At 36.4% G+C, this 17,712-nt stretch overlaps 1 protein-coding gene and 1 pseudogene across 1 annotated transcript in view; both read left to right on the forward strand.

Moving 5' to 3' along the window:
• LMLN (leishmanolysin like peptidase) overlaps positions 1-17,712 on the forward strand; it is an 85,367-nt gene that overhangs the window by 52,243 nt on the left and 15,412 nt on the right. The window contains exons 12-13 of the mRNA XM_054575171.1: positions 12,857-12,967; positions 16,497-16,629. Coding sequence (XP_054431146.1) covers positions 12,857-12,967; positions 16,497-16,629 — 244 coding nt within the window. The remainder of the gene's footprint in view (positions 1-12,856; positions 12,968-16,496; positions 16,630-17,712) is intronic.
• LOC129071814 (UPF0711 protein C18orf21 homolog) lies at positions 932-1,577 on the forward strand (annotated as a pseudogene).

The raw sequence follows: 17,712 nt of genomic DNA on the forward strand, positions 1-17,712 counted from the left end.
CCACCCTGTGGAGCTTAAGCTGGCTACTGATGACAGCTTGATTAGCTTAACAACCAATCAGCTTAACATTTGATTAGTGTAACAAACTAAGGTGGAAATTACAATGAAGCAGCCAAAATGGGAAGACAAAGAAAATGACTCCTAATGAAAGAACAAGAGAAATCTCCAGAAAAAGAACTAGATGAATTGGAGGCAAGAAGTTTATTGGATAGTTTAAGAGTGATGATTATAAAAATATGCAACGGCATGAAAAAAGACATACAAACCATAAAAAAGGACCAGTCAGAAATAATGCAGTATCTGAAATAAATAATACACTGGAAGAAAAACATAGTAGGTTAGAAGAAGCAGAGGATTAAATCAGTGATTTGGAAGGCAAGGTAGAAAAAAATACATCCAGCCAGAGCAGCAAAAAGGAAAATGAACTTAACAAAATGAGGAGAGCTTAAGGAAAATCTTGGACAACATAGATAGCATAACAACATCCACATCATGGGAATACCAGAAGGAAGAGAGCAAGCAAGGGATCAGGAACCTATTTGAAGAAATAATGACCAAAATTGCCCTAATCTGGTGAAGGAAAGAGACATACAAGTCCAGGAAGCTCAGAGAGTCGCAAACAAGAAGCACTTAAAGAGGCCTACACCCGAGACCCGTCATAATTATAATGACAAGTCTTAGGACAGGAAGAGAATGCTAAAAGCCATAAGAGAAAAGCAGGTAGTTACCTACAAGGGAGCACCAATTACAGTGTCATCTGATTACTCAACAGAAATATTTCAGGCCAGAAAGGAATGGCATGAAATATTCAAGGTGATGAAAAGCAAGGACCTATAACCAAGTCTGCTTTACCCAGCAAGGCTATCATTTAAAATAAAAAAAAGACCTCTTTTTACCAGGTCCTAACAGTGTAGGGACGGCGGTGGCGGCGATGAGGCAGAAGCACTACCTCGAGGCCGCAGCACGGAATCTGCAAGACAGCTGCCTGGGCCAGGCCTGCTACCTCCTCTGGGCCTACAGTTCATCAAATGATGCTAACAGCACTTTTGAAGGAACATGTCTATACTGCTTCCAGCTGCTGGTTCTGGATAATTCTCTAGTGTGCCTCAAGCCCAAGGCCAAATTGACACCCAGGATATAGAAATATCTTAATCGAGAAGTGAGAAATTACACACTCAGTTTTAAAGAAGCCAAAATTTTGGAAAAGTACAAAAACTCCAAAAGTATATTGTTGATTAGTTGTAAAACATGCAAGAAAACAGTTAAACATCATGGTAAAAGTAGAAGCTTTCTGTCAGCGTTGAAGAGCAATTCTACCACTCCTACGAGTAAACTCAGCCTGAAGACAGCAGAAAGGAACACTCTCAGTTCTGCAAACTTAAATCATAGCATGTCGGGTTCCAAAGACAAGAGCCCAGCATTGATTTTTAGAACACCTACATCTGGACAGTCAACATGCACTTGCTCCTCAAAAAATGTGAACAAAAGAAACACTTCTCTCAACTAAAAATGTTGCTTAGAGTGAATGCCAAAAGAATTCAGTAGTGGACTTCAGAAATTTCTTATCTTCTTTGTAAAGGATGGAGTAAGATGTGTTTAATGTAATTTTTGAAACTAAAGTTAGTCAGAAAATCAGTTTTTAAAAACTTTTTTCTTTAAATACATGAAAACTTGGGTCCAAAAGCAAACTCTTTTTGGCATTCTTCAATGTTTATGGAGAAAATACCTCATTAGATATAATAAAACCTGTCTACCTCACAGGGCAGTTCTGAGAATCAAAAGTAGATGAATGGTCCTTGTAAGTAGTAAAGATATATATGGACATTGAGTGGTTATACTCTTTGCTCCTCCCTTAATTAAGCTTTCATTATTTGTCATTTTCTTTCATAAGGGACTTCTGACCTGTATGAGAGGGTCTGTTCCTTTCTAGGTGTCTATAATGCTAATTTGGAAAAATGATCAAGTATGTGTGTTCTTGTTTTCCCACAATCATTTGCATAATTGTATATTAGTAAAATTTGAACATTATTCCTATTTTGCATATAAAAGTAAATATTCTTGATTGTAGACAATTCAGTTGAATAGCAAATTTTTCATTTTTACAGCTTTCTGTTGTTCCTTTGATAATAATTCACCATAAGTGGCCTTTCATTTGCTCTGGTGAAGTCTAAAATGTATTATTTCTAGGTCTAAAATTTACACTAGAATAAAACATAGCACAATGGCTGTCTTAAATATTCTCTGGAACACAAATATACTTTTTTCAAATGATGGGCAAGAATTGTATTCAACTTTTTTTTAAAAAAAAACTTTAAATAATTTAGGTACTTAAAACTATAAAAAAAAAAAAAAATCGATATAGAAATGAGCTTTCCAGACAAGGAGAAACTAATGGAGTTTGTTAACACCGTTTGTTTGCAACAAATGTTAAAGGGCTCGCTTTAAGAAGAAAGAGCAAAAAAAAGGGAAACAGTTTAACAATAAAATGGCGCTACATACATATCTATCAATAATTGCCTTAAATGTAAATGGCCTGAATGCTCCCACAAAAGACAGAGTAGGCGAATGGATAAGAAAACAAGACCCATCTATATGCTGCCTCCAAGAGACCCATCTCAGATCAAAAGATGTACACAGACTAAAAGTAAGGAGATGAAAAGATATTCCATGCAAATGGAATGGGGAAAAAAAGCTGGGGTAGCAGTACTTATATCTAACAAAATAGACTTTAAAACCAAAGCTATAGTAAGAGACAAAGAAGAACACTACGTAATGATAAAGGAAACAATCCAACAAGAGGATATAACTTATTTACATTTCCAACATAGGAGCACCTAAATATATAAAACAAATCTTGATGGACATAAAGGGAGAGATTGACAGAAATATAGTCATAGTTGGGGATTTTAACACTCCATTGACTTCAATGGATACATCTTCCAGGCAGAAAATCAAGACAGCGGCCTTTAATGACACACTAGATCAAGTGGATTTAACTGCTATCTTCAGAGCATTTCACCCCAAAGCAACAGAATGTACATACTTTTTAAGTGCACATGGAACATTTTCTAGGATAGCTCACATGTTAGGACACAAAACAACTCTGAATAAGAAAATTGAAATCATGTCAAGCATCTTCTCTCACCATAATGCTATGGAACTAGAAGTCAATCACAAGAAGAACACTGAAAAACACATAGATATGGAAGCTAAATAACATGACAATGAATGGGTCAACAAAGAGTTCAAAGAAGAAATCAAAATATCCCTTGAAACAAATGAAAATGAGAACACAATAACCCAAAATCTATGCAATACCGGGAAGGCAGTATTAGCATTACAGGCCTACGCCAAAAAAATGAGAAAAAGCTCAAATAAACAACCTAACTTTACACTTAAAGGAACCTGAAAAAGGACAACAAACCTCAATGTGAGTAGAAGGAAGGAAATAATAAAGATCAGAGCAGAAAAAAATAGAGTAAAAAAAAAATTAATACAAAATAACAATTAATCCAAGAGCTGCTTCCTTGAAAAGATAAACAAAATTGAAAAACCTTTAACCAGACTAATCAAGAACCCAAATAAATAAAATCAGAAATGAAAGAAGAGAAATAACAGCTGACACGAAAGAAATACAAAGGATTGTTAAAAATAATATTGTGAACAACTGTATGCCAACAGACTAGGTAACCTGGATAAAAAGGATACATTTATAAAACACATAATCTTCCAAAAACAAATCAGCAAGAATCAGTGAATCTGAATAGACAGGTTACATCTAGTGAAATTGAAGCAGTAATTTAAAAATACCCCAAAAACAAAAACCCTGGACTGTATGCCTTCACAGGTAAATTTTACCAGACATTCCAAGTACTAATACTTATTCTTCTCAAACTATTTCATAAAATTGAAGATGGGGGAAGGCTCCCAAACTCATTTTATGAGGCCAGCATTATCCTAATTCCAAAACCAGATAAAAATACTACAAAGAACAAAAACTATAGGCCAATATCTCTGATGAACCTAGATGTTAAAATTCGCAACTAAATATTAGCAAACCAAATACAGCAATGCATCAAAAAGATCATATACCATGATCAAATGGGATTTATTCTGAGAATGCAAGGCTGGTACCACATTTGCAAATCAGTAAATGTGATTCACCACAAAAATTTGAAGGATAAAAAACACATGATCATATTGATAGACGCAGAAAAAGCATTTGATAAAATCCAGCACCCATTTACAATAAAAACTCTCAGCAAAGTGGGAGTAGAGTGAACATACCTAAACATAATAAAGGCCATATATGACAAACCCACTGCCAGCATCACATTGAACAGGCAAACACTACAAGCGTTCCCTTTAAGATAGGGAACAAGACAGGTATGTCTGCTTTAAGCTCTATTTAACATAGTACTGGAAGTAATAGTCATAGCAATAGGATAAGAATAAGAAATAAAAGGCATCCAAAGTGGAAAGGAAGAAGTAAAACTGCCTTTATTTTCAGATGACATGATACTGTACATAGAGAAACCCAAAGTTTCCACCAAGAAACTACTAGAACTGATAAATGAATTCAGCAAAGTAGCAGGATACAAAACTAATATCCAGAAATGTTGCATTTTTTACTTGCCCATGACAAACTTACAGAAAGTGAAATTAAGAAAACCATCCCATTCATAATTGCTTCAAAAAGAATAAAATACCTAGGAATAAACCTAACCAAGGAGGTAAGAGACCTGTACCTGGAAAATTATAAGACACAGAAGAAAGAAATTAAAGAAGATACAAATAAATGGAAGCACATACCATGTTCTTTGATAGGAGGAATTAACATCATTGAAACGTCTATACTATGGAAAGCAATCTCCAGATTCAGCGCAATTTTATCAAGATTCCCATGACATATTTCATGTAACTAGAACAAATATTTCAAAAATTTAAATGGAACCATGAAATACCCCACATAGCAACAACAATCTAAAGAAAGAACACAGTTGGAGGAATCATGCTACCTAATATGAAACTATACTGTAAGACCATAGTAATCAAAACAGCCTGGTACTGACATAAAAACAGACACATAGATCAATGGGACAGAATAGAGAGCCCAGAAACAAACCCACACCTTTATAGTCAATATTTAACAGAGGAAGCAAGCACATACAATGAGTTAAAAATAGTCTATTCAGTCAGTGGTGTTGGGAAAATTGGACAGATATGTGCAGAAAAATGAAGTTAGACCACTTTGTTACACAACACACAAGAATAAATTCAAAACAGATCAAAAACTTAAATGTTAGACCAAAACCATTAAAATCATAGAAGAAAATATAGGCAGCAAAATCTTAGACATTGCTCGTAGCAATTTTTTATGGGATATATCTCCCCAAGCAAGGGAAACAAAAGAAAAAAAAATGGGACTACATCAATCTAAAAAGTTTTTGCACAGCAAAGGAAATCACCAACCACATAAAAGTACAACCCATAGAATGGGAGAACATATTCGTCAATACATCTGATAAGAGGTAAAGTACTTACAAAACTCAACACCAGAAAAACAAACAACCCAATTAAAAAGTGGGCAAAGGACCTGAATAGACACTTTTCCAAAGAGGATATACAGGTAGCCAATAGATGTATGAAAAGATGCTCAGTGTCACTAATCGTCAGAGAAATGCAAATTAAAACCACAATGAGATGCTATCTCACACCTACCAGAATAGCTATCATCAATAAATCTACAAACAAGTAGTACTGGTGAGGATGTGGAGAAAGGGAAATGCTTTTGCACTGCTGGTGAGCCTGCAGAATGGTGTAGCCACTGTGGAAAGAAGTATGGAGATACCTCAAAAAATTAAAAATGGATCTGCCTTTTGACCCAGCGATCCCACTTCTGGGAATATGTATGGAGGAACCCAAAACACTAATTCAAAAGAACCTAAAGATCCCAATGTTCATTGTGCAGTGTTACTTACAATTGCCAAGATAAGGAAGCAGCCCAGGTGTCCAACAGTAGATGGTAGATAAGACAGCTATGGCACATTTACACAATGGGATTCTACTTGGCCATAAAAAACGAAGAAAATTTGCCCAGGCTGGTGTGGTTCAGTGGGTTGAGGGCTGGACTGCAAAGCAAAGCATCGCCGTTTGATGCCCAGTCAGGGCACATGCCTGGGTTGCAGGCCAGGTTCCCAGTGGAGTGTGCGCAAGAGGCAACCGCACATTGATGTTTCCCTCCTCTTTCTCCCTCCCTTTCCCTCTCTCTCCCTCCCTTTCCCTCTCTCTCGAAATAAATAACATCTTTAAAAAAAAAAAAAAAGGAAAGGAAAAGAAAATTTTACCTTTGCAACAGTATGGATGGACCTGGAGGACATTATGCTAAGTGAAAATAGTCAGTCAGAGAAAGACAAATACTCATATGTGGAATCTAATGAACAAACTGAACTAAGAAGCAATACAGAGACAAACTCACAGATGGATTGCAGATGACAGCTAGTGGGGTTGAGGAGTTTAGGGGTAGAGGGATTGAGCAAAAAAGAAAAGGACTTATGGACCTGGACAACACTTTGGTGATTGCTGGGTGGAGGGGGTTATAAGGGCACTAAATGGTAATGGAAGAAATACAATAAAGATCAAAGTTAAAAAAATAAAAATTCATCAAATGAAAAAGAAAGTGAAGAGACAACTCATAGAATGGAGAAAATATTTGGAAATCATCTATCTGATAAGGGTCTAGTATCCAAAATATATAAAGGACACTTATAACTCAACAATAAAAAGACAACCTGATTTAAAAATGAGTGAAGGATTTGAATAACTTTCTCTAAAAAAGACATAGAAATGGCCAATAAGCACATGCAATAATTCTCAGCACCATTAGTCCTTATGGAAATGCAAATTAAAATGACAGTGAGATCCTATTGGTGGATCACACCTACTAGGATGTCTCTCATCAAAGAGACAGACAATACCAAATGTTAATGAGGATGTGTGAAAATTGGAACTCTCATAGACTGCTGATGGAAATGTAAAAGGCTGCAGCCACTTTGGAAAACACTTTGGCAGTTCCTAAAATGTTAGACTTACCATATGATCCAGTAATTCTACTCTAAGGTATAATAATATCCAAGAGAATTGAAACCATGTTCACACAGAAATATGTATGCGAAGGTTCACAGCAGCATTATTCATACTAGGAAAAAGCAGAAAGTACCCAAAAGGCCATCAACTGAGTATATACAATGTGGTATATCCATACAATGGAATATTATTCAGCCATAAAAAGGAATGGAGTCAAGAGAATGAGAAGACAAGCTACAGAGTACGAGAAAATATTTGTAAAGGTCACATCTAGTAAAGGACTATTATTCAAAATATACAAAGACCTCTTAAAACTAAGCAATTAAGAAAACAGACAACTCAACTGCAATTGGGCAAAAGATCTGAACAAAAAGACCTCACCAAAAAAGATACGCAAATGTAAATAAGCATATGAAAAGTTACTCCATGTATGTCATCAGGGAAATGCAAATTGAAACAAGGTACCATTGTAGACCAATTAGAATGGCCAAAATCCATAATACTGGCAACACCAAATGCTGCCAAGGATGTGGGACACCAGGAACTTTCATTTATTGCCTGTGGAAATACAAAATGATACAGACATTTGGAAGACAGTTTGGTAGTTTCTTAGGAAACAAAACACTTTTACCATAACAGCCCAGCAAACAGTGGTCTTTGGTATTTAATCAAATGAGTTCAAAGCTCATGTTCACACAAAGAAACTGTACATGGATGTTTATAGCAGCTTTATTCATAATTGCCAAAATTTGGACGCAACCAGTTTGTCTTTCAGTATGTGAATGGATAAATAAACTGGAGTACATTCAGTGTATGGATTATTATTCAGAGATAAAAAGAAATGCACTTTCAAGCTACGCAAAGATATGGGAAAACCTTAAATGCATGTTACTAAGTGAAACCAATCCTAAAAGACTACATACTCTATGTTTCCAAGTATATGGCATTCTGGAAAAGGCAAAGCTATGGAGACAATAAAAAGATCAATGGTCCAGGGGTTAGTTTGGGGAGGGCAGAATAGGAAAAACACAGAGGATTTTAAAGGCACTGAAATTATTCTATATGATACTGTAATTGTGGATACACTTGCCCAAACCCATAAAATTTATACCAAGAGTGAACCTTAATGCAAACTATGGACTTTGGGTGATAAGGATGTGTCAATATAGCTTCATTGATTGTAACAAATGTAGCACTTTGTTGCAGGATGTTGGTAGAGAAATAGGGTATGTTATGTGTATGGGGAGGGGCAAGGGATATATGAGAACTCTTTATTTTCCTCTCAGTTTTGCTGTGAATCTAAAATTGTTCTAGAAAATAAAATTGATTTTAAAAAAGATCGCAGTACTAATAAATGCTTCAACAGGCATCAACCTTTAAATCATTATGCTAAATGAAAGAATCCAGACATAAAATACTACTTTCCATTTCTGTGATATATCTAGAATAGGCAAATCCATAGAGACAGGTAATAGATCAGTGATTGCCAGTGGGAGTGACTGCCGATGGGTACATTGTTTCTGGGGAGGGGGGACAATGAAAGTGTTCTGAAGTTAGATAATGGTAATGTTTGTACAAGCTTGTGAATATGCTAAAAACATTGAGTTGTACACATGATCAGGGTGAAGTTTTGGATATGTGATTATATCTCAATTTTTTTAAAGGCCCACAGACATTGAAACCAGAACCCTAGATACAAATTCCAGCTCTGCCACTTAATAGCTGCATCTTTGCCTCAGTTCTTTCACCTATAAGATAGGGATAAAAGTGATACACCTCACAGTTTTATGTTGCTTCAATGAGTTAATATATTATAATGTCCTTAGTACAGTGCTCGGCTCGGTACATTGTAAGTACCAACTAAGTATTAGCTATTATACAGAGTGGGGCAAAAGTAGGTTTACAATTGTGAGTACATAAAACAGTATTCTTGTATTATTATTATTTTATTTATTAATTGTATTATTTTCCATACAAACAACTGTTAACCTACGTTTGCTTCACCTGAATATAAAACTGAACCAAAGTTTCATGAAACAGTGTTTACCCTTACTACCTACAATGAAGTCCTTTTTTGTACTCTTGATTTTTAAAGAAAGAGAGAAATGTTGATTAAAATCCACCTAAATTAATTTCACAACCCACTAATGCCACTAAGAAACCCTATTTTTAATGCCCCCTCTGCCCCACTTCCTCAGCTAACTTATGCTCATCCCATTAAATTTAGCTTCAAGTTGCTTTTTCAAAAAAAACAAAACAAAACAACATTTCCTAATTCCCAGACTAGTTTAGATTTCCTACTGAGTCAAACAACTCTGTCCTTTGAAAGAAGAGGAATTTTGGAGGATCCTACATCATATATTTCTTCTTTTAATTTTGTTTGATTTTGTGGGAAGATGGCTGGAGTGGAGGGCATGATTCTTGTCATTCCCCTAGCACTTGAGCCTGTGTTTTTATTTAGTGACTTGTTAATGCTAAAAGGATAACATTTAATTATGAACAGGTAAGAAATTATTTTATATAATTTTATAACTTTTTGTAAGTTAACCTTGTTATTAAGAACAAAGAAGAGACATCAAATTTACAACTAAACTGCAAAATAACCATCATTCAAAGCTACCTGAAATCTAGCTGAATGGAAGTCCTACAACTAGGCATTTAAAGAAGCAGCCACATCGAGACTGGTAGGAAGGGCGAAGACATGGTACCACACCCACATGTGGCAGTTTAAAATTAGAAGGGATATCTCAGTTGAGGAGATTCCCTGTGAGGAGTGTGGGATCCCAGCTCCACACCAAGCCTCCCAGCCCAGGGTTCCAGTGTCAGGAAGAGAAGTCCCCATAACTTCTGGCTGTAGAAACCAGTGGGAATTGTGGCTGAGTGAGATCTAAAGCTTCTGGAGTCCCAGGCAGTTCCCCCTAAAGGGCCTAAGCACCAACTTACTCTCACTCCCTTTAAGCTCCCACACTGGAGCAGTAGCTTGAAAGGAACCAGGTACATACAGGAAGGAACTGAATTGTCTGACATCATGATGGGTGGGTGGAGTGGAGGGCAGCTTTCTTCCAGACAAAAGTGCTGGCAGAGGCCTTGCTTGTTTTCTGAGACCTCACCCATACAGAGCCAGCACATAGGTACCATATCTAAGTCTCCATCAAACTGGCTGGCATTGTTCGCCCTGCTCTGGTGATTCCCTGAGGCCCAGCTCCACTCAACTTTCAGGCCCACCCAAATCATTTCTAGTGGCTTTTCCATACAAATGGCCTCTCTTACCTCATGCTTTGGACTTTCCCAAAATCTCTCCAACAAGCAGCATCTGGCCTCTGCATACCCCATACCTCTTGCGAAGTAGCCCCAGACCCAGCAGTCATGGCAGCAGACCTTGGGTCACAGACTGGCCTCTTCTGGGCACCTCCAAGCCCAGCATAAGTATCATCCATCTGCAGTTTGCTCTGTAGCTCTTGCCGGCTGGCCCCAGGCAGGGCACAAGTGGTGGCTGACCACATACCTCCTGGGAGGCCCTAGAGCCAATGCACTTGGTGGACAGCTTCACAGCACATCAAATTACAACCCTACCACCTTCACGAGCAATGTACTCAAGGTAAAAACTCAATGAGCACCAAATACCCACTGAAGCAAGTCCTGCTCTGTAGGGTCAACTCCTGTGCAGCAGGTCCTCTGCTGTAGTTACAGCATGTCCTTGCAGCTGATTGGCCTGGGGGTACACCTGGAGTGCCTAGGTTGGATAACTGGGGAGTTTGCATTACTGGACCCTAAGGACAATAAGGCTACTCTACCAAGTCCAGGAGACATAGCAGCTATACCTAACACATAGAAACAGATATTGGGAAGCAGCCAAAATGTTGAGACAAAGAAACAGTCCCAAATGAAAGAACAGGAGAAATCTCCAGAAAAGGAACAAAATAAAATGAAATGGAGTCAAGCGAACTACTAGACAGAGTTCAAACAATGGTTATAAGAATGATGAAGGAACTTAGTGAGAACTTAAGGTAGTTAATGAGAAATTCATCAGTATGAAAAAGTAGAGAGACACCATAAAACAAAACCAGTCAGAAATGAAGGATACACTAACCAAAATGAAGACTAATGTATAGGGAATCAATAGTAGAGTAAATAAAGCCGAGAATCAGATCAGCAATTTGGAATGTAAGGAAGCAAAAAACACCCAATCAGAACAGCAAACAGAAAAAAAGAACTAAAAAAATGAAGATAAATGTAAGGAGCCTGTAGGAAAACTTCAAGCATGTCAACATTCGCATCATGGGGATGCTGGAAGGAAAAGAGCAAGACATTGAAAACCTATTTGAAAAAATAATGGCAGAAACCTTTCAAAACCTGGTGAATGAAATAGACATACAAGTCCAGAAAGCACAGGGAGTTCCAAACAAGATGAACCCAAAGAGGCCCACACCAAGACACATCATAATTAAAATGTTAAAGATTAAAGACAAAGAAGGAATCTTAAAAGCAGCAAGAGAAAAGCAGTTAGTTACCTACAAGGGAGTTCCCATAAGACTGTCAGTTAATTTCTCAACAAACTTTGCTGGCTAGTTAGGAGTGGCAAAAAATACTCAGGGATGAAAAGCAAGGACCTACAACCAAGATTTTCTTAGTCGGCAAAGCTATCATTTAGAATTGAAGGACATATAAGGAGCTTCCCAGACAAGAAAAAGCTAAAGGAGTTCATCCTATACCAAACCAGTATTACATGAAATGTTAAATGGTCTTTTTTAAGAAGGAAAAAAAGATTTAAAAAAATGAACAGTAAAATGGCAGTAAGTATATAACTCTCAACAACTGAATCTAAAAAAAATAAACGAACAAACAGAAGCAGAATTGTAGATACAAAGAATATTTTGACAGTTGCCAGATGGAAGGGGGGTTGAGGGAACAGGTGAAAAAGGTGAAGGGATTAAGAAATTCAAATTGGTTATTATAGAATAGTCATGAGATATAAAATACAGCATAGGGATTATAGTCAGTAATATTCTAATAACTGTATGGGGTCAGATCGGTACAAGATTTATAGGGAATGATCACTTAGTAAGTTATATAGCTAATCACTGGGGTATACACCCAAAACTAATAAAATATTGACTGTCAATTGTAATTGATAAATAAAAAAGTGATTTAAAAAAGAAAGACTAATAAAAGTAAGCTTGTTGATTAAATTTTCCAGGACACTAAATCAATTAGTTTTTTCCTGAAATGAGAACATTTAAAAAGTATTGCACATTGTATTCATTTGTCTTATAATAATGGTGTATTGTTTAGTCATAAACAGGGCCTGTATTGATAAAGTACAAATTCAAGGCCAGAGAAGCAAGGAAATAGGGCCAGCACAATCAGATTAGGTAAAGGCTAGCCAACCAGTAATTCCAATGTTTATTTCTCAGTTTACTCCCTTTTTTTTTTCCTCTCATTCTCTTTCTGTTTCTTTGGTTCTTATTCCCCTTGTTTCACACCTGATCCAGTTTCTATTCTGTGACTTCTGTCATCCTTGGAAATTACAACGGAAACATGGTTTGTTCTTGTTTTCTTCAACTATGAATACCCTCACCATAAGACTGAAGTTTCCCAGTCCCTGCTCCAGTGATCCTGTGCAACAAGGGCTTTCTTAGTAATGCTTATCTGTGGCAAAGTCCTTTATGAGGCAGTGGTTTTCTCATTGTTGAGATCTGTCATTGGTATGCTGTAACTTTTTTTTTATATGACAGTAATAAAAAGTGCTTTGTTTGAATTATTTCCACAGTTGGTATAAAGCTAATTATAGCATGGCTGAGAAGCTAGACTGGGGCCGAGGAATGGGCTGTGACTTTGTCAGGAAGAGCTGTAAATTCTGGATTGATCAGCAGAGAAAAGAGTAAGAATACATTTCCTCATACTGTTTGATAATACAATTTATTTCTGATTTTGTTCATTATCTGGAGCCTACAATGTCACTGTTTTCAAAATTTGGTCTAAACAGTTCATATATTGTGGTGCTTGATGATATAGTTGCAGTCCTGTTTTAAATCAGGTACTTAAGGAATCTAGTGTGAGAGCCAGAGCTGTAAAACGTTTCTGTTCAGCTTAATTCATAAAAAATTATATATTTTTTGAAATACAAATTTTAAATAAACTAGTATCTTTGTTTTACTGATAAGTAAAAAGTTTTAGATAAGTGACTTGCTCGGGGTCATATAGCTGACAAAGGACAGAGCCGGGACTTGAACTTCTCTCCAATTTTAGCATCTTGCCCATTAAATCACAGGTACTTCTTTTGCTGTAGAAGATGTTATTCTTATCATTTCTTACCTGGGTTAGGTCTCAAAGCAATTTATACTGCTCACAGTTTCTACTAATAAGTCTGACACCTTAGTTACAACCCCGCTGTAAAAAGAGTAGCTAATAAGCAGTAACAGAAAGCACCTACAGCTACTTTGGAGACAGCTAGTTAACTCTAGCATTACAGCTTGATTTCCTAGTATATTGATTCCCAAATTTTGCTGCACATCAGAATCATCTAGAGAACTTGTTTAAATCCTCACTTGAGGATATGTCATTGATTTTAGAGAGAGGAAACAGTTGAGGGGGGAGGTAGAGAGACACTCTTTCTCTCTCTGTCTGTCTCTCTGTCTCTGTCTCTGTCTCTCTCTCTCTCATGTGAGAGGGAAACATTGCTTGGTTGCCTCAACCAGGGATTGAGTCCACAACCCAGGCATGTACCCTGACCGGCAATGGAACCCACAACTCTTTGGTGTACAGGCTCATGTTCCAGCCAACTGAACCACCCAGCTAGGGCTTATCTAGAGAGATTTTTTAAAATCTCCGTGCCCATGTTGCTACCTATACCAGTTAAATCATGACATGGAGAGGTGGGAACCAGGCTTTAGTGTTTTGTTGAAAGAGATTCCCAGGTGATTTCAATCTACAGCAAAATTTGGGACCCACTGTTCCAGTGTATTAAAGGAAGTATGTAGGTAACTTTGCAGCTGCAAGAGTTTAGAGAGATTATTTTTTCTTTTAATAGCTGTAAGTCTCTTTGTTCCCCTTCAGGTTTGAGGTACAGGATTACCTAAAACCAAAACAAAAGGAAATTTCCTCCTCTCCATTCTTCAGAACTGAAACTGTTGGTCCCCTGAATTTTCTCCTATCCTTTGAACCATAAGCTAGAGATTAGCAAACTTATTTTTATAAAGAGCCAGATATTTTATTTTAACAAATATTTTAAATAAAAATAATATAAGTATTTTAGGCTTTGAGGATCATTCAGCTTGTAGTCATAACTCTCAATGCTGTTTTATACATCAGGAGCAGCCATGGACAAAATGAATGGACATGGCCATGTTCTAGTAATACTTTATTTACAAATATAGGTTGTGGGAGAAACATAGGAGAGAAAAACAGGTTATAGGCTAGCATTGCAGACAAAAAGTTGACTTTTGCTAACTCTTGTTGTAGCATTCAAATGTCCTGCTTGTAAAGTATCAATGTCCACAAGTATTTACAGGACAAAAAACAACTTCTGGCACCATTGTCCAAGTCTGGCTATACCTAAGTCATCACAGAAGTTTTAGCATGACCCTTCTTTGCCTAAGTTCAGCTGCAACACCCCTTCTTTCCCATTGTTGGGTGACTGGTGTGAAAAGGATATGGCTGAGCACAGGCAGAGCCATATTTATTTGAATAACTTGAATCTGCACATGCAAAATAAGGTTCTAACTAAAAATGATAAATTACCCAACTCTCTGCCTAGTTGATCTGACATTAATATCAGCTCCAGAGCTGTACTCTTCAGTATGGTACCCCTAGATACAATTGACTATACAAATTTTTATTTAAATTAATTAAAGTTAAATAAAATTTAAAATTCTGGTCTTCAGTTGCACTAGTCACATTTCAAGTGTTAATAGCCACTATATGATTAGTGGCCACTGTGCACAGCACCAGATACATTACAGAAAATTCTATTGGGCAGTGCTGCTGTGGAATACAGGCTGTGAATCTTGAACAAACTCTAACTTTTTGGGATTTTTTAAATCATTATTTTTGAACGTCCTTGTTCTTTTTTATTCATTTAGCAATAACTCATTTTTTAATTAAAGTGAACATTGTGTACTGTTTTATTTTAGAGAAAAAGGAAATTCATTTCATGGTGCCTTAGTAAGAACTACTAGTCATATTCATTAGAAACTTAATCATAGAAAGTTATAAAATTCCCTTCTATGAAGATTTTATAAAAATGCTATAAACAGTGAAATTACATTTAGTGAGTAACTTATATGTGGTAGGCACTGAGGGCCTTATACTTGAAGCTCAGGAAAGTTAACCCCAAATAAGCTGGTATGTGAAACCAAGCCTGTGTAACGACTTCAATACCTTTGTTTTCCTATTACACTGTGCTACTTTAGGTTTACCAAAGACTGATCAGTATTTTACACATATTATCTCAAGAAGCTGTAATTCCCTAGAGATTGTTTTTTTTTTTTTGCTATACTATGATAAGTTAAATGAGGCAAGAATCAATTTTCATTAAAATAAATCTAACCTATATTTTTTTTCCTTAATAAGAATATGAGAGAAGTGGAAAAATATTAGTGATCTTGTTGAAGTTTGGCAGACCAGTTTGAATGGGATTTATATTGTTTAGGAATTTCAATACTGTAATTTCATTTATAACATTACTATTATGACATTAATATATTTGTATTATAATTATCAATAACTGATCAGAGTTATAGGTGTGTTTGAAGGCTATTTAGATAGGACAGTGCATCAGCTTCTGATGCCTTTGGGGAGTTTCAGGACGCTTTTTTCTAAATTGTACCTCCAAGATTAGATTTGAACAGAGAACAGAACAAGTTGTAACAATTAGGAATATTCACACGACCTTCACTTTGCACAGGAAAACAACATTGTATTATGAATGTTTTTAAATTAACAAATTTTCAGACAAGATTCTTTGAACTTGATTGTGGCATAGAAAGTATTTCACTCTTTGTAATTGCAGGACAAAGGGGACAACATCTCCATTTGTTTCTGAGACTCCATTTGTTAATTATGAAGATTTATATTTTTAGGCAGAATCTGGATTTTCATTATTTGCCATCAAAAATGAAATCAGATCTTTAAAACTCCCTTTTACTGACAAAAGTGGAGAAAGAGATAAATAGGATTTTATTTAATAACAGTGAAATAATGTTATAATGCATCTAGCGTTAATCTTTCATATCTCCATTATGTTCCTTTCACCCTTTGAGAAACAAGTTTATAACGTGATTTAGCAATTAGTTTTAAGTTATTAAAACATATTAAAATTATAATGGAAAAGATAAGCTTATAATGGAAAAGAACAGACTTGTAATATTTTCTTTACAGTTTTATACTGTTGTGTGTATCTTTGTATGCAGGAGGCAGATGCTGAGCCCTTACTGTGACACCCTCAGAAGTAATCCATTGCAGTTAACTTGTAGACAGGACCAGAGAGCAGTTGCAGTATGTAATTTGCAGAAGTTTCCAAAACCTTTGCCTCAAGAGTACCAGGTAAACATTTTTGGGGCACAGTTTTGAGAATCAACTTTTTTCCATTTTGACTTAGAAGAGTAAGTTCTCTTAAGTTTTTTGATTTATAAGGCCTCATTTGTTTTCTATAAGTCAGACAAAACTGAGGAATTCTTCCATTTCTTTATAACCAATGTGCTAATTGACAGTAATTAGTATCTGGCAATACCTTATAGAAATAGTTAAGAGACATTTAAAATATTTATTTTGATCTAAATATTTTTATCTTTTTTGCCCTGGCTGGTATGGCTCAGTGGTTTGAGCACCGGCCTGCGAACCAAAGGGTCGTTGGTTTGATTCCCAGTCAGGGCACATGCCAGGGTTGCGAGCCAGGTCCCCAGTAGGGGGTGCACGAGAAGCAACCACACAGTGATGTTTCTCCCCCTCTTTCTCCCCCCCTTCCCCTCTGTATAAAAATAAATAAATATTTTAAAAAATATTTTAATCATTTTGATCTAAATATTTTAAACTGTATGTTTTTCTTTCTAATTATTTCCAAAACCTTCATCTTTAATATCCTCTAATTTACACAGAAAACAGAGTTCTTTCTTTTTTTAAAGATTTTATTTATTTATTTTTAGAGAGAAGAGAAGGGAGGGAGGAAGAGAGGGAGAGATGCATCAACGTGGTTGCCTCTCACAGGCTCCCAACTGGGGACCTGACCTGCAACCCAGGCATGTGCCCTGACTAGGAAATGAACTGGCGACCATTTGGTTTACAGGCCAGCACTCAATCCACTGAGCCACACCAAAAAGGGCTGAAAACAAAGTTCTCTAAAGATAATAACTGAGGTACTCTGAGCCAATTAATTAAAAGGCTTGGAAATTATACTTCAGAAAAGGTTTAACTCAAGATATCTAAAAGGTGAACGAAATGGTCCCACACGTCCAATCTGAACCTCTGATTTGACCTCTTTTTAAAAAAAATTGTTGACACTATTGAGAACCAAGATGGTGGAGGAGTGAGTGGAAGTCACACTGACCTCCTCCCAGGACCGCCCTGGAATTACAACTAACTTGTGGAGAAATCACCCAGAACAAACAACTGAACAATAGCGAGAGAAGA

The sequence above is a fragment of the Pteronotus mesoamericanus genome, unplaced genomic scaffold (genome assembly GCF_021234165.1).
Source record: "Pteronotus mesoamericanus isolate MK-2021 breed Mesoamerican mustached bat unplaced genomic scaffold, CSHL_Meso_final contig_27, whole genome shotgun sequence".
In the NCBI taxonomy this organism is placed as follows: domain Eukaryota; kingdom Metazoa; phylum Chordata; class Mammalia; order Chiroptera; family Mormoopidae; genus Pteronotus; species Pteronotus mesoamericanus.